A 21,827-nucleotide genomic window follows, 5' to 3' on the forward strand; every position below is an offset into this window, starting at 1 on the left:
GATTTATTTGACAGAGAGCACGTGAGCACAAGCAGGGGGAGGGGCAGAAGGAGAGGGAGAAGCAGGCTCTCCGCTGAGCAGGGAGCTCTATCCCAGGACCCTGGGATCATGACCTGAGCCGAAGGCAGACGCTTAACCAACTGAGCCACCCAGGCACCCCTGATTAACTTTGCTTTTAAAACTGCATAAATTTTTTCTACATAGGTTGTTGGTCCATGTCTGTTATTCCCATGACCTTAATACATCTATGCCATGACAGGCCACCATTAGGAATTATCTTAATTAAATGTCTGTCAGAAATAGTTGACATAGACTAGCACTAATATTTCCCTATAGATCATTATTGCCTTGGGTTTTCCATTCTCCCCCCTGCCCCACCATCCCACACATCCCTTCCCACTCTTCCTTTGAAAACTGAGATGAAAAGAACAAGAAAGCAGGAAGTCTTCCTTCTACTAAATTTTGGACCACAAATAACCACACAAACAGCTTGTTTTAATTGTCCGGTTTCCTCAAGTCTCTGTCAGGGATGCTTAATCTGTGGATTTAGACATCAAGTCTTTGATAGTAGAACTCATGTCCAACTAAGCATTACACACAGCTCTTGACACAATGCAGTGACCTCCAACTGACCAATTGTGACCATGCTACACTTATCAGAAGCAAAAGTTGGGCCCCGGGTTCTGCTCTTTGTCTTAACATTGTGATGTTTTTGTTGTTTGGTTTTTTTTTTTGTCCTATCAGCAATTACTGGACAAAGTGGACAAGTATATTGTTGGGGCTCCTGGTCTATTAGAATCAGATACATTGTAATTAGAATGTACCTACCTAGATCTCAGCTTTTGCTTGCCATTAACCTTTTTGTATTGTATGATCAAAAATAGAAGGTTGCTTATTTTTCACTAAGAGACTTGAGTTTTTGCAGCTAGTAAGGTAGCATGGGCAGGGATTTCCTTCGAAGGCTACTTCTTAGTCTCTTTTCTATTAGGATTTCCTTCCTCCTCTTTTCTCTCTTCTGCTTTTTTCCTTTTGAGCTCTAGCTCTGTTCCAAATTCCCTGGGGAGGCAATACAGGGTCTACCCTGTGGGAATCCAGTTTCCAGTGATTCTTTTTGCTCTGTGAAACACCTATCATCAGTTCCTCAGATTTTAATATCTAGACAGATGTATGTGCTCTATTAAGGGAGAAGTGCTGTGGAATGTGATGTGTTGTGTGCCAAGACTAATCTTCTATTCCGTAGATGTTGGTACTCAGTCTTGGTTGACTGGGCAATTCTCATGTAGCTTTTGCTTAATGTCTGAGTAATTGGAGGGAGAAGGACTTTGGTCTGTCTTTGTCCTTTTGTGACTTCCTCTTTTTGCACTTTATTTGAGATTATGAGTGAGTGTGATTTCAGATGAGAAACACTTAACAGTGAGTCAGGGAGATGAAATTTCACTGAGATGCAGAACACAGGAAGAGAAAATGTGTGAAAAATCACATTGATGGGGTTGTCTTGGTAGCTAGTAAAGCAGAGAAAGGAAATTCCCTCACAGCAGGCTTTAATAAAGTTGGCAGGCAGGGATGTTGGACTATGTGAGAAGACTGGTGAGGAATATAGAGATGGAGAGCAAGTACAGCAATCATGGGGGCCTGTCGGACATTCTTTCTCTGCACCTAATTTACTCTTTAAATGAGTCTCCAGATAAGAATTGTTTTCCCATAAATTTGCATCAGTAGATTTAAGAGCATGGTTGTGTACTTCCCAATATGGGGGTAAACCAATTACCGAGCAGTATTATGGTTTGGTATTAAAGATTTCCAATCCCAAGGATAGTTTATGAAAAATGGACATTTATGTGTGTGTAAACCATACTTAGTGTGTAGAAATTCAGATTCCCAAAGGAGCTAAAGCAGGACATGGTCATCACTTAAGGAAGGGATTCATCATGTAATTCTTGTAAGGACCTACATTCATATAAACACTGCTGAAGTGCTTTAAAAATCATTTGATTTTCATGTAACTTTTCTGGAATGTTCATCTACCACAGCAAGTAAACCCTATTGCCAAGATAAGTGTAGGGGTGCCTAGGTGGCTCAGTCGGTTAATTTTCGGGCTCAGGTCATGATCTCAGGGTTGTGAGATCAAGCCCCACTTCGGGCTCTGTGCTCAGCAGGGGTCTGCTTGTCCCTCTCCCTCTGCCCCTCCCCACACTCGTGCGTGCACACGCACTCTGTCTCTCTTCCTCTCAAATAAAATCTTTAAAAAAAGTGTGGAAGTACTATTTTCTTGTTGCCTGGGTCACTTTAAGGATCCACCATGTATGTGTTTGTTTGGCTTGTTTTGTATGTTGTCTTTCCACCTACAAGTGTGTCAAATCCTTGTGAAAGGGCCATTGTTTTGTTTTGTTTTGTTTTGTCTTTCTTCAGAGAAACCCCATACATGCTTAGAACATTTCGTGGCATATAATAGGTGCTCAGTAAATATTTACTGACTGAATGAATCATCTTAGGAGATTGGGGAAAGTTTGCCTCACATGAGTAAATCACCTAAGCCAAAGGTGGCAGCTAGCCCAGAACTCCTTGATCTAAGCCCCCATTATGTCAGTGGCTGTCCTTTGAGGCCCTGCCAGGATTTTCATGAGGAAGGGTGGTTTGCTCACAGGGCGGGCCGCAGGAGGCCAGGATCTGGGACACCGAGTGTCCCTACATACCAGGGCCGGCCGGCTCACATAGGGCTTTATTTGCCTTCAACATGAAATACTGGTAGAGGTAACAACTTGAACGTTTACCATTTAGAGACCTCTGTTTAAGGCCCTCCTCAAACTGAGGCTGGTAGCTGGTGAGATAGTCTGCAGCTTTCGGAGCCGGCCCAGCATCTTGAGCCGCCACCAGCTGCTCTTTAACTAGTAACTGGGTAGAAAAGGCAAAGCAGCAGGGTCTGCCGGTGACCCACAGCTGAAATCAATACTGCCATTAGAAGCGGAAGGTCGCCTGATGGCGGTGTCCGTCCCTCTGAACTTCCTTTGCCTCCAGAGGAGGCCGTGAGCTTAGGCACAGAGTAGGGATAGAATGCCTATTTTAGCTGATGAAATCTGTTAAAAGAAGGGAGGAAAATAGGCTAACCCTCATGCCCCTGCCTTGCCCTTGGTTCTGGTAGAGAGGGAGGAGAGACCCTTGGCTCCTGCTGTTCTCAGTGGGGTCCCTCCAAGAGCAGTTCTTGTATTAACCACTTCACTGTTTTGTCCCCAGCTCGTTATCTGTTCTTGTTAGAATCTTTATTATTCATGGATGCAAAAAAAATCCCATCATTAAACCATCATAAATATTCATAACACTTTGCAATTGTGTGCATTTCATTTAGCCACTTGGCAAAACTTCTCTGAAGTACCAGAGTTTTAAGAAAATCTGGCTAATGAGACCAGAGCCCAGGAAATGCAGGGTGGCTTATCTACTTTATGTTATTTGATTTTAACCTGAAAACAAATGTAGAGTATAAATAACAAAAGAGATAAGCGGGGGGGGGGGGGGGGGGGGCGTTCCCTTGCAGTGAGGAGCCACACATTCCTCGGCTTTGTCTTGATTGTGCTTTTGTGTCAAGCAAAAGATAAGGGTAAACACTGTACTACAAGAGAGGGAATCATGAGGCTGCAATGCTAATGGGTTTATACAGGAGCCTACAAAGGCCAGATAAACCCCCTGCTTTGGTTAACAGGGACCTCTCTTCTCATGTTCTGTATAATTACTGATGTCAGGTTGGAGTTGAGATAAGCACGGCCCTTTTCTTGGACTTACTATGGCAGGCGGCCATCCCGTTTTTAGTGTCGAAGGAAGAATTATAGACCTCTCTCTCTCTCCTTCTAATCCAGTTTATCTAAACCGTGCACTCTCCATCAGTACGGAGAGCTTTTCACGGGAGTGAAAGGGAACCCCGCAAACTGCGGCAGCCAGCAGCCAAGTGGAATTGCAACAATGTGCTTCCCCACGGCCACCCCCTCCCATTCAGAGCGCACAGCTTTAAACCAGTGGGGGCATTCTTTTTGTTTTGTTTTGTACCACAGATTCATGCCTTGAAACGTTGCTTTCCTGTCTTTTCAGCTTGAGGATTGTCACCACTAAAAAGGAATTTTTAAACAGTACGAGTTTGTAGAGGGAAAATATTTACACCAATATGTGTTGTGGCCCTTGCCTGCACTTGTTTAGGATTTCTCCATGCCATTACTGACGGCATTTGTGTTTGATAATGAGACGGCTTCCCGGCATAACGGCTAACAGGTGCTGGAAAATACTGGTAACGTTCAAGACTGCTCAGCAAGTTCTGCTTTCCCCCCGAGGAGCTCATGCCAAGTAGAAACAAGTTACCGCCAATCCAAGTATTAGACTAGCTGCTCGGGTACATCACTTTGTTAGGAAAGGTCACATGCTAATGGGAGAGCACTCCAGGTTCCCAAGCAGAGGACCAATTAAGGGAAGTTTGCCTTGGTCCCCACTCCTGTGGAATTAGAGTGGGTCCCGTTTTTCCACTGTTTGATCCTTGAGCTCATTTGTGGTGTGTGGCCTTCGTCTCATTGTTGGTCGGTGCATCTCGAATACTCTCTAATTAGAGTCTTATCTGGTAACTACTCCCTGTGCCAACTGATAGGGGAGACCAGCAGGGAGAAGGGGTTCTACTCACCATTTATTTTATATTTGATGCTGTCAAGGAAAAAAAAAGTCTGCATCTTCGAGAAAATCAAGTATGTCATTTTATAGAATTCATTGTGTCGATTTAGATGTAGTGACCTTTGAAATATGGCAAATTTCTTCAGTACTGTAACATACTGAAATTCAAAATCAGGTTTTTAAATTCTAGCAGTGTTAATTACTCCCTCTGTGCTTTCACGGCACTCTCTTCATAGCCCTCTTATCCTATCATATTTGTTTAATAGACTATTTTGCTTGCAAGGAACTTTGATTCACTCAGGCTAACTCAAATAATGAAGGCTTATTTTAAGGCTGCCAGGCATTATAGTGACTGGAACTGGAAAGTGGTTCTGGGTTTCAGCAAAAACAGCTCTGTGGAACGGAGCAGGTACAAGTTAGGGCTTTGCTAGAAGAAATACGACGAAGAGGTTTTCTGTGTATCTGTTCCTTTTTTTGTGTATCCCCCTCTCTTCTGACTCATTCTATTTATATTACCTCTCAAGAGGGACATGCTGATTGTCCCAGGTAATTACAAAACAGCAAGTAAGAGCAGAGATATCTTTTCCTGGCCAGAACACATACAGGATGCTGATGAGCCTGCGGATTGGTTGCCCCTGAGTCAGGTGCCCACTCCCTGTCCGTTCAGCTACCAGCACGGATGTGATGGCGTGGTATATTACGTGGCTGCCAGGGCTGCCTCTTTTCTTTTCCTTAAAAGGGACTGTGTATGTGACAAGCTCCTGAACTGATGTGTACAACCCCATAATGACTGGTAGCTTTAAATGGGTGAAGCCAGTCTCCTATTAAAAATGCCCATAGTGTTTAGCACAGGTTCTGACATATATTGGGTGCTCCATAAATTATAGCTAAAAGAATAAATGAATCTTGGGATGCCCAGGAAGCTCAGTTGGTTGAGTGTCTGCCTTCAGCTCAGGTCATGATCCTGGGGTCCTGGGATCGAGCCCCGCATTTGGGCTTCTTGCTTAGTGGGGAGCCTGCTTCTCCCTCTCCCTCTGCCCCTCCCTGCTGCTTGCGCTCGTTCTCTCTTTCTCTCTGACAAATAAAATCTTAAAAAAAAAAAAAAAAAAGAAGAAATGAATCTTTATATTCTTCCCTGCTGCTGTGGGTGAAGTGAAGTAACGTGGAATCTGCATGTGATTTGATACCATTTACTTGCCAACAGCAGGGAATTAGAAGGTTATATATTCGTTTTAAGACATGGGGTATCTTACTTTCCCTCTGTGGTTGGTAGATTTTTTTCCTTGATCTCTAAGAATCAAGCCATTGTGGTAGAGACAGTAAGTCAGTGTTCTATGAGGCTCTTAGTCAGCTGGAACTGCTGTAACAAATATCAGAGACTCGGTGGCTTATACAATAGAAATTTCTTTCTCTCAGATCTTAATCCCAGACTTCCTAGCCTCCAGGTGCCAGAATGCCCAGGTTCTGGTGAGAGTTCTCTTCCTGGTTTACAGATGGCCGTCTTCTTGCCGTGTCCTCACAATGTAGAGAGCAGAGCGCTGGTGTCTATGGTGTCTCTTCTTGCCTCCCATCACAAGGACTCCATCCTTAGGACCTAATCACATCCCAGAGGCCCTAACTCTAAATATCATCACATCGGGGATTAGGGTTTCAACACAGGAATTTTGAAAGGCACAAACATGCAGTCCCTAATAAGGCTAATTTGCCTTTTAAGATGAGAAACTAGCTGTGCCTCCAGCTCCTCTCTCTAGTCCTCCAGAATCACCCTCTGTAGGACACTATAGAATAAACCCACTAGCTTCCACAGGAAAAAGCTGTTTTTAAGAATACCGGTTAGTATTCTGGTTTCAAGTGGGTCTGGGACTATTTCTTGAGACGGAAGGCTGGCAATCCTTCCTCAGAATATGAACTCTTTCCAATAAACTGTGAGTTCCTCAAGGCCATGGGCAGACATCGCAGAGGTTAGGCGTCCAGGTTAGGACAGGAGGCATGTGTCCGCTCCCTCTCATAGGGACTGCAGGCACACTGCATGACTACTCCAGCCCGTCTGTAGATTTCCCAGGAGGATTGTCTCCAAATGACAGTAGCACCAAGATTCTGTAACCACAGTGGGCAGCGCAGACGTGCAGCACCAAGTACGGGATTATGCTGGACAAGAGCCTCTTCCTGCCTGGGCGTTCCTCTGATCACATAGTCATCACTCAGTTGTTCCTGCCTGTGTATCCATAAACCTGATCGGGGCAGAGAATGGCCTTAGAAACAGAGGAAATGGGGGTGCCTGGGTGGCTCAGTTGGTTAAGCGACTGCCTTCGGCTCAGGTCATGATCCTGGAGTCCCAGGATCGAGTCCCGCATCGGGCTCCCTGCTCAGCGAGGAGCCTGCTTCTCCCTCTGACCCTCCCCCCTCTCATGTACTCTCTCTCATTCTCACTCTCTCAAATAAATAAATAAATCTTTAAAAAAAAAAGAAACAGGAAATATTGTAGTGATTGGAAAATTAATTGTCCTTTTTACAAATCTCCCACCAAAAAAAAAAAAAAAAACGAATGTGACTTCCTTTGAGGTAGGTTCTTGGTTCTTTCCACATTGCTCGAAAGGAGAACTCTCTAGTACTTGGAGGTGCTTCTGAAAGACCGTACATACCTGTTGCATATAATAACTGGGTCTCCTGATAACAATTACCTTTGCTTCTTTATCCACTGCCTCGTTTGCTTCCTTCTAGCGTTTGGGAGTTGTGGTCGATTTCTCTGGAGAGGTGGTGCTCACCCACATTTTCTTCCTCCTCTCTATGGAGCGGTCAGAGTTGGGGCTAGAGCAGTGTGGTATGTGAGCCCTCTGTGAACAATGTAGTAAAGGAGGTTGGTGTCCTCCCTAGACAGAGTAGATAATAAGTCTTGTGGGCAGGATCGATGATAAGAGGAGGCGGAAAAAAGCAGAACTAAGAGATGAGGACGGCCAAACAGATTCCAGCTAAAACTGACTCAGCTTGCTAAAGAATCCACTAGCTAGTACTGAGTTCTTGATACTCTCCTCATTTCTCAAATCAAGTTAAAAAAATTGATTCCATGCCAGTTACAAGGGGCAGAGCTGTCACTTACCAGGGAGATTAACTTGCTTTGTTGAATACTGACAGGGACTAGAGAAGGGCAGGACCTACACAGAATGCAGGGCACTCCAATTTGTGATAACCTCAAAGTCTGAAGTAGAAGTAAATTGGGGGTTTGTAATTTGCACCAGTGTCCTGCCTAATAGGTAAACCTACAGAGGGAATTTAAGGAAGTCCCAAACCAACATGAATTTTTGTCATCTCTGTGGATCCTTTTGCCCAGACTGGCCAGCGCTTTGAAGGTACAGATCCTTGCACTCCAGTGCTCAGAGTCTGCACACTCACACCTAGCGGTCTGCACTGATCAGGAAAGGTGGGGGCCCAAACACTAGTGTAATGGCTCTGCCCGGTTCTCGAACACTGGGGAACTGTGTGGGTGGGGAAGTCAACTGAGTCGAGGAAGAGACACCAAGGATTCAGAATGCCAAGTGTTGCTGCCCACCAGTGCAGACAGTTTTTTGTTGACAAATGGGGCTCTAGGAAATTCTAAACACTGTAGTCACATCTGTGAACACCACAGGGCCTGGCTGGCCGTTCCTTAGCTGGCTTGCTTTTCACCACCACATTTCTGCCCTATGGCTTTAGATATTAATCAGACTGATGTTTAAATGTATCTGAAGTGACCCTCAGTGTCCTTCCAAGTATCACACTGCTCAGCATAGACAATGCCAAGAAAAAAAAAAATGCTGTGAATACATCACCTTAGAAAACATGTAAGAGTGTGAGTGTGTGTATGTGGGGCAGCGGAAAACTGAGAGAACTGACAATACAAATTGTTCATCTCTTAAATTCTACCTAAATTTTTAGATAAGTTTGTATATGCACAGAAACTGGGGCATCCTGAGAAATTACAGAATGAAAGTTACATTTTATAATAAAACCACTGACTCACAGACAAAAATTGGGGAAGTTGCCCAGTGCCCCTCTCCCAACTACATTGCATTTGAAACTTAAGTCGGGGATAATGCATCATTTGTTTTCCTGAAGCTGGAGCTCTTAATCAAGTTCTTAGGAATGAAGAGGAACAGACTGGAGGCCTTTGTCCAAATCTCGGATCAACTTGACTTTGGTTCTTTCCCTGGGCTACCTGAGTTAAGTTGCTTTCTTCTCCTTTTCTCCAGGGAAGAATGATGACAATCCTCCTTTCCAGTTAATTCTTCCCAAGCTTGCTGGAAAGAGCCATTAGTTTATGTTTTATTCTTTATGCCTGTGAGATCTTGGGATGAAATACTCTCGATAAACCACTAAGCCTATTACTATTTTAAGTACCTGCATCTTCCAGGAGAAGGAACACGCTGGAGAAATAAATGGAGTCAGCTTTCTGGCTGGCACACCTGTCTTTAGGAAAAAATAAAAAAAGGCACAGATCTTCTTGTTCTGTCTACTGCAGAAAATGTGTCCAGATCTAGTAAAGCAAAGCACACATTTCAGGAGAGTTACATGTTCCACATCCTGTGCTACACAAATTGGTTTTTTGTTTATTTTTTGGTCCAAAAGAACAAGCTTTGAACACAAAAAGGAGAGGATACTAGGGTGTTGATGAAACGCATTTTCTAAGCTGGGTGTAGGAAGAAACATGTTCTTTCTCATTTTAGTGTCTTGTTTCGTGGCTGTGAAGGAAAGAAAGTGATGTCGGCTATCTACATCTCAAATGCTCTGTGCAGTTTGTGGGAGCACCTGGTACTTCTGAACAAAACAGCATGCAAAAATATTTTGTTCTATTTTCCCATTGTAATCACTCTAAGATTTTTTTTGTTTGTTTTGGTCCCTCTCTTTGTGTTCTTGTCAAGACTGACAAGCATCCATGTGTTACCCAGTGACATGAAGTTCTAGCTTGAATAATCATGACTAAAATCCAGGATATTTCGAAATCTGTTACTGACTCAGACACCCACTAGATTGGATTCTTATGAGTTAACTCTGACTGGCCGCATCAGTAAGGTAGTCCTTGGACCCCAAACTCTCAAGGCCTCCCTTGTCCCTGCTCCAGCTCTGGTGTTGGCATCCTCATCCCCAGGGCGTTATGATATGGGTGGTGTTGCTTAAAAGGTTTCTTTAATGTTGCAGAAAACCCCACAGTTAGGAGTTAAACCAAGTCAAAAAGTAGACCACAAGAAGGGGAACTGAAAGGAGGTAGGTGGACTCTTCTGTTGACTTTGCCTCAAGGTGGACCCTAACCAATACCATTGCTGGGTGGAGGATCACAGAACTCATGAGACCCTTGGAATGGAGCTGGGGATGGTTGTTAATAAAAAGTAATGAAATTGTGTTTTACTCTCAGCATGTACTGAGGTTCTTGGGAGGAGAGAGTGATAGTCTTTGATGGAAATCATCGAAAGAGTCGTTGCATTGGGATATGCTGAACATGAGGCCTTTAGACCCTTCTCTTCTGCCTACTTCTAAGGGGTGGCCCCAGAAATTCTATATGAGAAAGGCTTAGAAGCTATGTTCCTTTTGGGAAATTCTACTTGCTTAGAAGTAGAATTTGTAAGCCCTTTGTTTACTCAGATGCTATGTTTTTTTGTTTTTTTTTTTGCCTTTTTTAAAAGCGTAGTTTGGTTAACCACCCTTCCCTCAAAGCAAAGGAACCCTTGGTGATACCCTTAACCAATTCCTTGGGCAATGTGATTCCCTGCCTTTTTCTCTCTCTGTCTTTTCTTTCTTTCTTTTTTTTTTCTTTCTTTTCCTTTCTTTCTTTCTTTCTTTCTTTCTTTCTTTCTTTCTTTCTTTCTTTCTTTCTTTCTTTCTCTCTTTCTCTCTTTCTCTCTTTCTCTTTCTCTCTCTTTCTTTCTCGCTCTCTTTCTCTCTCTTTCTCTCTTTCTATCTCTCTTTCTCTCTTTCTTAAAGCTTGTACATTCATTTATCATCTGCATAAAAAAAGAAACACAGTTACTGCAAATTTCCTGCTCACAGGGTCTATCTGCAGTTACAACTCCATTTTAATAGGCACACAGAGGGGCACCTGGCTGGCTCATTTGGTAGAACATATGACTCTTGATCTTAGGGTTGTGAGTTCAAGACCCACATTGGGTGTAGAGCTTACTCAAAAAAAAAATTAAAAGAATAAAAAAGGCACACATATATATTTAACCACTGAATGATTGGACTTAATATAGCAGAATGTGTCAAACTAAAAACTGATAGAGGATATTGGCCTGATTAGTTATTTATAATCATTTTCTAAAGCACTTGTTTTCCAGAGGGGCTGTGTAAAACTCATAATGCTTTTCACAGCATTTTTGCCAATGCTTTCCTGAAGAATGCTTCTGTTATCAGAATATGAAAGTAAGCTTTGCAAACGATCTCTAAGAAAATGTTTTGCAAACAATTCCTAAGAAACTATTAGAACAATCAGTGAATAATCCATCAGAATCACCTTGAAAATTTTTATGACACCTAGATTTCATACATTCCCATAGTAAGAGAGGTGATTCTCATCATTATCACTGAGATAAGAGATCCAAATACAGGTGTGTTTTCTTCACTCAAATTCACCCTGTGATTTTTTATATAGCACCTTTGATGACTCAAGTATTCTAAATACTTGTTGCCAAACAAATCGAAGTGTGGTTTGTGCAGCACTGCTCATAGTCCCACTTCTGGTCCTGCCTGCTTTCCCATTAGAGTGTACAGCACTGTCTGTTGGGAAGTGGCCTCTTCATCAGGGAGTCACCGTCACTTTGAAGTTGTATTAGTCCCTGATGTTACATGTTCTACACTTTATCCCTTTCCTCTAATCTGAGTGTTATATAGCCTACCCTTATGCTGAGGTCCTAGACCTCTCACAGTCTGGTGTAGATACCATCTCAGATTCAGGAGAGCAGCATGAGCTTTGTTTAAGGCAGAATCTAAAATTGTCATCTTTTCATCACTTCCCCTCCTCTGTTAGGGCACTAGGGTGATTTCCCTGGACTAGTATCTTCATAATTTGCTTCAGTGACACTTCATCATTCTCTTAAAGCCCACAGTAGTTTTTAACTCACCAAGTTTCCTGTTTTGTAAGCAGCTCCTAACCCCCATTTTGACTATTTGTAAAGATGATTTACTTTCGCTCTAAGCTTCTTAATCTTCAAATCCTAATCTCCTCTTACTTATGCATAATATAAATGTTTGAACTTTAGATTTCCTCTATGAATAGTTACTATGTTATGCTTACACATAATGTCTGCCTTTTGTAAACTTTGAAAGTACAAATTGTAAACATTAACTTCATTCTGCACAGCACTGAGCACAATGTCATGATCACTTAAATGCTTTTGATGATGAAGGTGAAGATGATAATGACCACGTAATGCTGTTCTGGTTTGAAAATATCACATAGGCAGTCCAGTACACCTTTTTCTTTTTTTTAAATATGAGTTGTTCCTCATTCTGTAAAGCTGTCATTCTTCATTAGCAAAAAAAGGTTACAGTAAGTTATAATTAGTGTTTAGTGCCCTGCCAAATAATTAAAGATAATAAAAAGCTTTCAATGAGTTTAATGTTAACATGGTATAATTAAAGCCACGTCTTGAAATGCATTAGGTGTCTATTATATCAGATATTTGATGCTTTCCCCCCTCTACAGATGAGATTTTCAAATTGTGCTTATAGTAATGTCATCATCAAAGACAAAAACTCACATGACTGAGATGCCAAATGGGCTTTGTGGTGCCCAGCAAGGGCAATATTCAGAAAACCAAATCACTTACATAACTCTTATTACTTAGTGATAGGGAAATGGAGTCCCAAAGATACTGTGTGACTTGCACAAGGTTACACACCGGTAAGTTAAGTCTTCCTTGATAGCACTAACCTTCAGTGTTGTACTGAAGTGATTACTATTACTGTCATTAATTCTCTCTGAAGTATGGGATGCTTGTTGGAAAAATGCTTATTTTGTCTTTGTCTTGATGGGGTGAAAAACTACAAAGTGAAAGAACATAATTTTGTACGTAGCTCTTGGATTTAAGTGGTTTTAGGATGCAGGGCTTGCCATAGTGCCTATTTTAAGGCTCAAATACAAAGACATGGCTTGAATTTCACCATTTTCTCATCAGAATAACTGGCATGTGCCTAGATACCGGGCCATTTTCTAACCCTGCATTCTTTGAGTTTGTCTCAGGCCTTCTCTTGTACGTAACGTATTATCTTCTCTAGCCACAAAGATTTGGAAAAATCAGCAGAGTGTAAGTAGCCCCTGAAATAAAGGCGTCATTCAAGGAACAAAGAAGTAGAAGGAGGGCTCCAATTAAAATGATGAAAATCTTTAATTTTTATTTAGGTATACTTGTACGGACACGTGTATATACAAATACAGATTGTATGGGTTGGTTTGTGTGGGGTTGTTTTTTTTTTTACATTTTTTTTTTTTTTACGTTGATATAATGTCGGCATTTCAAAACAGCACTCGATGAGTAAGTGCAAAGGAACTGCAAAGCAGGGCAGTACAGCACACACAGGACCACACGGAGCTGGACTTCGCACCCAGACGCACACACGATGAGTGGCTTCGATGGGGTGTCAAGAGTAAGCATGGAAAGCGGATTTGGACTCACGGGTAACCTCCAACATGCCAGCATCTATTAGCCTGTACAGACAATGGGAGCAAGCCCACTGCGGGGGGATTCGTCTCACATCCGAGCAGCTCTTGGGCAAATGCATGGGAAGAACTCAGCGATGCCAAACCAGAGCCAGACCTGCCCATTCACGGTTCTGAAGGAAAGTAAAACGTGGGAGGAAGGCAAGAAGACAAAAAACTAAAATAAATAAACGTAAGAAATAAAAGGGGGGCTGGTGGTAGGCAAACGGGGGTGTTGGTGGAGGTGGTTTTCAAAAGAGAAACGACTGACCGCAGCTCTGAGAGCAATGAATGGAGGGGGTTTAAATGGTTTAATTAATTTGGGGTAAACTCCTAAAAATGGCTGCTGCCGTTGCTAAGGCACCAGAGAAAAACAAAGTCCCTGAAAACCCACAGGTACTGTACGACTCTTCCTCTCACAATGGCAGAGGGCAACAGCCCCCATTTAACCTGCCTAAATGGACTGGCTTGAAACCTTTCCCATGCTTGGGCTGCGTTTGATACCGGCAGCTCGTCCTGAGGGAAAAATGAAACCGTCTATGAAAACCACCACAAACAGAAAACCAAGCCGAAGTACAGAACTGTCACCAGATTCCCTAAGCCTTTTTAAGCCAACATGCCGGGGGAGAAAAAACACCACAGGGCTCCAACATCAGACCTTGAAAACACTGAGGATAAGATATGGATCAAAAAAGCCATGTTGTTCCGGGTCCCAAGATGGTGGAGTCTTAAGACTGGGAGGGCGATGACTGCACATGAGTCCTGTATGGAGCAGTGTCTTAGCCATTTGTGACTCTTCTCAGCTACGTATACAGTGGATGTTTCAAAACCTCAATGCATGTTTTGTATCCTGAAAGATTATTGTTCTCACTTACAAAAGACATAAGAATCAAATCAATACTTTATTATCAAACACTATATACAACAGAGGTCGCTAATAATACAGAATTAAAGAACGCAGTTTTTTTTTTTTTTTCTTTTTAACGTTTTACTTTTCTTTCCTCTGCCACCCAAGAAAGTACAGTACAAAACAATAGTCTAAACTAACACGAACTGTTACCTGGTCTATTAAAGGATACACGGTATCCACTAAACAGACAGATCCTTATTTCCCTGCTTCATGTTGCAAAGCCCTTGGCAACCAGGGGCAAACGTCGCTGGGGTTTGACTTACTGGGGCTGAGAGGCAGCTAAGGCTGCCCTTCAGACTTTGAGTTGTTGTTGTTGTTGTTGTTTAATTAAAAGCTGCTACAAAATTGCATCGACATTCTCCTAAGCCCCCGGAGGGTTGTTACCACCACCATAAAAGGCCACCAGCACTTTCTGGACAAGAAGAAAACTCTCTGATACCAATCATTGTCTTGGAAACTCTGTGGCCAACATTACCTACAATTCCATCACTTAACGGTAGAGAAGCATACTGTCTACTGGTGTGGATAGTCTTGCCTTTTTTTTTTTTCCCCAAACTTAATTTGTAGTGGCATAATGAAGTAAAGGGGTCTAATTTCACTGTGAAAAATGAAAGACAGTGGCAGAGAGGGCCATGAGTAATTATTTTATCATTTGTTAGAGACGAATGCTAGCAAAACCACAGAAGTCACCATTTCTAAAATGAAATTAGCACTGCTAATGTAGTTATGACTAACTGGAATCTTTACAGGATCATTCGATTTCCTTGTGGTTATAGAACATGCAGTATTATTTTGGTTCTGTTGATCCATTTTAGCAGGTATCCTCCCCCCACCCCCACTCAAATCCCACTGGACCAACAAGCCTGTAACTATTAATAAAAAGAAGTATTACTGGATATTACTGAGAGTACTGAGCATATAAAGAGTTAAAGGAAAAAAGAATCCAATGCTGTGAACTTCTGTTCCAGTGAAATGGTGGCTGCCTTCTGTGACAAGACTCGGTCACTCCAGAGGAGTTCCTGATGTCTGGGGAAGCAGCACTGATTGTGTCTGTGAGGCTGGCGACCCCACCCCCGGGGCTCCAAGTGCAAAGAGACCCAGCAGTAACGTCCATTCCAAATGGATCAGGTAAGCCCAGATTACATGCCAACATGTGTACAACTCTCCAGGGTGCAAGTACCTTTACAAGCTGCCTTTCATTCACACACATTTTTCTAATTCAGAACTACTCACAATTCGTAGCAAATTCCCATTCACGAAGTCTGTGCATAATATGACCCCTCTCTTTTTTTCATATAGACATTTTAAAAAAACAAATATACCTATTTTTAAAAAGCCTTATTTTGCTGGAACGCTTCCAATTTTTCGTAAGTTACATAATCACTGCATTTACTTTTTGCTCTGTTCTGAAAGGCATGGTTCCTACTGACATGTCGTGCAATAGTAAAAAGGCTAGATTTCTTTTCCATTGGTCTGACACTTTTCCCTGTCTAGGCTTTTGGAGTTCAAAGTTGGTGACAGCCTCACCAGTAGTTAAGTAACCCCCAAGGCTTGTATTTCCTGGTAATCAACTGGAAATGGCCCTTGTTGGCCATGCTAAGATTCCTCAAACAGGGTCGTCTTGCGTTTATTCTCCTTCTGCCCCACCCCGACAATGAAACAAGATAGCCCCCTATATTTCTAAATGTATCAAGGGATACCACTTTTTTTCTCACAAGTTTAAATAGGACAAGCATATATACTCACTCTCAGCATAAAGTATATCTAAATAATGTATTTTCTATTCTAGTGGATTTTTAAAAAAATATTTTGTTAAAGTCTTTGGGACTCCATCTTGTTTATCTCCCACAGATAAACACATGTTCCCCCTACGCTTCAGGCTGTGTCAGAAAGGGAAAGAATATAAAATCAACACTTGAATTTTTTATTCCAAACTTTGGAATTTTTATTCCAAATTTCCCTTTAGCCCTCCCAAGTAGTGCTGACTGACTCTCCTGGTGACAGGGCTGTGTGTCCGAGCCCCTGTAGATGTGGAGTGTGGAGCGAAACGTGGGTACTAGGGTGGGAGTCGGGGAAAGGCCACAGCACGCACTGGCGCTCCAGCAAAGCCAAATCACATCTCCTCTGGCCACTGACCTCCTTTCCTTGGTACCTATCGTCCCCCAGAGGAGCATCCAGAGCTATTCCATTATACACTCATCAACCCTGGCTTGTCAGCCTTGGGGAAGGTCACTTTATTCATAAAAATGCCTCTTTGAGTTTCTTTTTAAAAAAAATTATTGTAGCACCATGGTGATCTGTATTCCAAGGGAAAAAAAATCTGGTGTGCATTGTCCAGTCACCAAAAAAATTAGAGGCACTCACACGTACACACCCCCACCAAACCTAGTTTTCTCTGTTTTCACCCTTGCTCTGTGCTAGCTAGCATTCCCGCACCCGACCTGCTTTCTAGAAAAAAAGGCTGCTTTCGTGGAGCACAAGTTTTGCTGTCAAGAGTGCTTTAAGACAGTCATCGTAAAAAAATAACCCCAAAAAACAAAAGCAAAAAACAAAAAAAAACAAAAAAACCCCCAAGAACCAAAAAACAAAACAAAACAAACCAGTGTCTCAACCTTTTGGAAGCCTGTTCATTTATGTACTCCTAGAGGAAAGGGTGTAATATTATATCTGTCCTTACTACCTCCCCTCTGGACTTGACATGGTGACATGATGCCCCGCACGATCATCTTACAGTCCTGAATGAGAAGGCATAAATATTGTATGGGAGAGGAAAACCCCCCCTGGGCCTTGCCATCACTAGCCACATCTGCCACCGTTCCTCCTTGTCCATAGACCACTGTCACAGTACGCTAACGGAGGTGGGCTCTTAGAGGAGAATGCACAGGCGCTGACGACCACTGGTGTCACTATGGACAATTGGGCATTTTCATCTGGAGTCCATTCAATTTGGAAGGGATGAGAGAAGGCAAGGGCTGGGGGCGGGGGGTAGGGCAGGGGAGCAGCAGCTACTTGAGCCCTCCTGGCCCCAAGTTGTTGCTTAGAATTCAGGCTGAAAGAAAGAAAACAAAAAATCTGACATCTGCCAAAAAACCAATAACAAGTCCCTTCTTAGGATGAGCAGTTAGGTGGATCTCCGGTGTTCCAAGACCCTGATGCTTTCTGTGACAGGTGACGGGAGGAGACTGTGCTATAACGTCAAAAGCATCGCCAGGAGGAACAGTAGGATTGCCAAAAGGCGGCTGGGTATCCTTGGTGTTTGTGCCGCGTTCTCACCGCGGGATGGCTCGGCTGACTCATGTACGGTGTCATCTGTTCAAAGAGAAAGCACACATTCCAATGAGATTTCACATCCTTAATAACTCTCGCAGCAGCCTGCTGTTAACAGACCTCGCCACCCTCTGCAAAGTAGGGTAATGAACCTTGTGCCACCATTGACTTTCATGTCTGCATAATCACTCAGTATTTACAGCAAACAAAGGACAAGCAGAGAAAATTGGACTTTTTCAGCAATATTATTACGTTCCTTAAAAAGTGAGGGGAAAAATTGTACCCAGACTGTAACCTTTGGTATGTGTTTACTACTTTGGTTTGCTAGCAAACACACCTTGCACAAAGCCGAGATGTCTGAAGGTCCCTTTTCAACCCAAGATGCCACGGAGAAGCAAGTGACATGTTGGTGGGGGTGTGTGTGTGTGTAGTTACATTGTCATGTTAGTGGTTGATCAGAATGGGGCTGCCCGTTTTTCTCTTTGCACCTGTTTCACGGGATTAGTGTTGAATGTTTGGTGGTTGGTTACCTACATGAATTTTCAATTAAGAAAAATTAAAGGCCAAAACCGCATTTATTTATTTTTTTGCCAGAACGGCATTTTCAATTAACTATACGTAATGCCCACTAGACCTCAGTAAGTGGTGCCCACTACTTTGCCTACAATTGGGAATCAATGATGGTGCTATTTCCATTCCAAACCCTGTATCCCCAGGATTAAATTACTTGAACTTAACTATTTTTATTTTTATCAGGCTGAAGCTTGGCACATCAATTATCAGCGTGGATGCAAATTTTCCTCTAAATAAAAGGGATTAAGGGAGGTAAGCTTCTTTTATTTAGCTATAAAGTGTTCTACCAGGCTGCCTCTGACTTTGGATAGCCTTCCTGATCTGCATGATTAACAGGCTTAACTTTGAAACAGGAACTCTGCAGCAATTAGTACCCAAAGATAGATGGGCGTCTTGCCTATGAGCCATGCTTTGCTCGTGTTGCCCGTCTTCTTCCTTCCTCCGGGCTTAACTTGTGCTTTCAGACTACATGTTCTCTGAACCACATGTTCTTGGGGCCCAGGGTGGGGTTCAGTGGTAGAGTTTTATTTCAGCATCAGGGGACCTTCCTGTAAAAGCTCAGGAGACTGTCATCTTATATTCACTCAACGGTCAATCAGAGAGTGGAGACAAGTGAGACTCTAGTGAGGTTTCTCAATTCTGTAGACCTCAAAGGATAATCCCTAAGTATCCCTACATGACCCACTTAGAACCCCTTAATGGACCATTGAGTTCAAACTCATTTATATCTTCACACCACATGTCACAATAAGGATGCTTTCTTTTTCACTATGTATCGTCACACTCCCTATCCTTTGTCCGAAAGTGGCCACTTTGCAGGTGCACGGGCTGGCCCCTGCTTCGGATATGCGCAGGTAGGCTATCTCTGTTCATCACATCCATTCCCAGTATGAGCTAAGCAATCTATCTGCTCCATGTTAAGGCTTCTGCCCTGGAGTGCTCTTTGCCTGTCCTCCTGTAGTAGCTGCTGCATTCCTGTGTCTGATTTGCTCCCTTCCCCTGGACCTGAGCAAACCTGTGTGGGGTGGCGACTGGCTTAAAAGACTAGAGAGAAGGTTAGGGAGCAAGAATGCAAAGTTAAAGGAATGCAGAGGAAAAACTATAAAGCACCCCCCACCCCACCCCCGTGGTGCCAACTACTTGTGGTCGCTTCTCTCTGTTCTTCAGCCTGGCAAATGTATTCGATCTGGAGGTAACAGGAATTAGATAGAAATGCCCTGAAAAGCCCTGAAATTAAAATCCAGATCACCTTAAGAGCATCAATATGTTGTCAGTCAGAATAATAGAGTGCTTTGGGTTTAATTTGTAAAAACCATAAACCCTGAGGCTTCCTTCCAGATTTCATTTTGAAATGCCATTTATACACCTGAAATTACATCAGCTCTTGGGTTCTTCTCCATCTTATTTTTACTACCAAATTACCCAATCCTCTTCCTTGTAAAGTCTAGATGTGTACTGATAAAAGTTATTCCAGTCCTAAGTAGGTAGTCAGTGTGAACTGGAGGGCGAGATGCCTCCCTATCCTTTCAGGATGCTCAGCAAGGGCTAACCATTGCTCCAGGCAGCACAAGACAGGGTGAATGACCTTGTGGGACACGGAGAGGAGGAAAGCTTTCGTTTTTCATACAAGTGAAGCATGAGGTTACGTGTACTTTTCAGTCTTCTAATCATGGATGATTTTTCAGAGTAACCCTCTTCTAAGCAACCAGCCGGTAAGTGTCATTTTACCCTCAAAGGGGGAAATCTGTCCCACTAGGGCCATACAGTTCTTCTCTGCTCTCTGTAACATGCTGGTCCTGGCTCAGGATTCTACAAAGCATCCTTCAATTCTAACAGGGCCTCAATGTTGGAAGATTCTACGGCCCCTGAGAAGCAAAATGAGAAACTAGCTGTCATTTGGGTAAATCTGAGCAATTTCAGAATCCTAAGGAAGAATTCATAAGCAAAATCTCACCCAGTGGAAATTATATCTAACCATCAGAGACTTCCTAAGACTCATGATGGTAAATGTGGCTTGAAGGAAGAAAATATTCCTCCTCAGAAACCAAATCAAGTCTTGCCTCCTGCCTCCAGGATTCCACAGTCTGAGGGTTTCAATGGTTAATTGAGAGAACACTAGCAATATTTTGGAGCATATTCTGTGGCATATGTCTGCCCTGAGATCATCCTGTATCCCTGATGATAGGAAACTGGCAGGCAGAGTGTGCAAGCAAACAAAAAAGACAAATACATTCCAAAGACAGGTGAGTTAGTACACATTGCCGAGAACATGCAGTGGAATCCTTTCAGGCTTTCCGGATTTTTAAAGTCTAGGTCTATACTCCACCATCCAACACAGCGGTGGGTGTAAAGCCACACGTCTGACTGAATTTTGTGAGGAACAGGACAAATTACTGCATTCCTACAGCCAGGGATGGTAGCTCAACCTCGTCTTACTTTTTTAGCGAAGATGCTCACAAGAAAGCCTGTAAATATAGTCTTGACTGACTGGAGGAGCTTTTCCTGCCTGCGTACCCATGCATGTGCACCTGCATTTCCACTCCCCAACACACACACACACACACACACACCACATTCCATCAGACTTCTGCAAACTTCCATCAGTTCTATGTGCATAGATTGGGGAGCCATCAAGGATTTTAAATGCTCAGGGAAAAAGAGCCTATTTCCCAAAGACAGTGACATATGCTCACGTACGAATGCATCTTAATATCTTGCATCTTATCATTAGTTGAATTCAAAGGTAATTTTCCTAGTGTCAGAATAGTCCTCAGTGTATCTCTTGATGACCAAGAAAAACATGCAATCTGTTGTTTCTAAACAGCCTCTTGCTTTCTTGATAGGCAATGGAGTTTACCTGGAAAAAAGATTATTGGAAAGATATGCCTACATTCTACCACAACTTGCATCAAAAAATCGTAATTCAGGATAACTTAGGTTTACAACACGCCTAACTCGGTCCGTCATTCTACACATGACTTATTAACATTTCCAATAAAGTTCTCTTTATGAAGATCTACGTGTCTACTAATGGTAAGAGAATCCTCCTTTTCTATTCATGTTGGAATGGGAGTCAAGAAATTTGAATATTAAACCTGGATCAGTCTCTTACTAGTGATGAGGCCTGGGCAAGTCTCAGTTATCAAGGGGCAAGTGTAGACTCTGTGGGCCTTAGAAGAGAGCCCATCTAACTCAAAGACCCTAAGATGGACCAAGTCTTCGAGCTTTGGAAGGAGTCTGGTACTTTGAAAAGTCCCAGTAATGCTTCCAGATTTCCAGGACTCAATTAAAATATCTCCATGTGAGCACTCATTCCTTGCAACTTTCTAAAGCAGCTAACTGATCCCTGGGGAGTCAAGAAGGCCTCTCAGAGCTTTATTCTACACACCTCCCATTTGTGCTGGGGTAAGATGCCTGCCTTAGGTTTTTTCCCCAAGCATTCTTGTTTTTCTAACTCTTCCTGTCAGTTACAATGTGAAAGCTATTGTATGTCCTGAGGCACCGCATTTACTCAGGGTAAATTTCCCTAAGGCTCCCTGGCTATGTCCTAGTAACAATACTCAAAAGATAAAGTGGACTTCACAACCCTTTAATTACTAGGGCCATAAAAAAGAGAAGTGCTGCTACAAATAGATGAAAGAAAAAAATCTCTGTTCACATAAGGTTGGGGGGGGCTCACATCTTTCTGTGAAGAAGAAATCATTTTAATTCATTAAGCTTTGAGATGGATGCGGGAGTTGGGTAAGGAAACCAGTCAAGATCTCAAGCAGG

General features: G+C 42.7%; 1 protein-coding gene across 4 annotated transcripts in view; it reads right to left on the minus strand.

Moving 5' to 3' along the window:
- Window positions 1-12,976: 12,976 nt before the first annotated feature.
- The window catches only part of EFNA5 (ephrin A5), a 277,026-nt gene continuing 268,175 nt past the window's right edge, over window positions 12,977-21,827 (minus strand). For 3 of the 4 annotated variants that reach the window (XM_045899649.3, XM_045899641.3, XM_064596452.1), the window contains one exon: window positions 12,977-17,525. In XM_045899649.3, the coding sequence (XP_045755605.1) occupies window positions 17,404-17,525 (122 nt within the window). In that variant the 3' untranslated portion in view covers window positions 12,977-17,403. The remainder of the gene's footprint in view (window positions 17,526-21,827) is intronic. The other variant, XR_010413177.1, reaches the window with a different exon arrangement.

Source organism: Mirounga angustirostris, unplaced genomic scaffold, assembly GCF_029215605.1.
Source record: "Mirounga angustirostris isolate CCGP_5_RB_7025 unplaced genomic scaffold, mMirAng1.0.hap1 SCAF_7, whole genome shotgun sequence".
In the NCBI taxonomy this organism is placed as follows: domain Eukaryota; kingdom Metazoa; phylum Chordata; class Mammalia; order Carnivora; family Phocidae; genus Mirounga; species Mirounga angustirostris.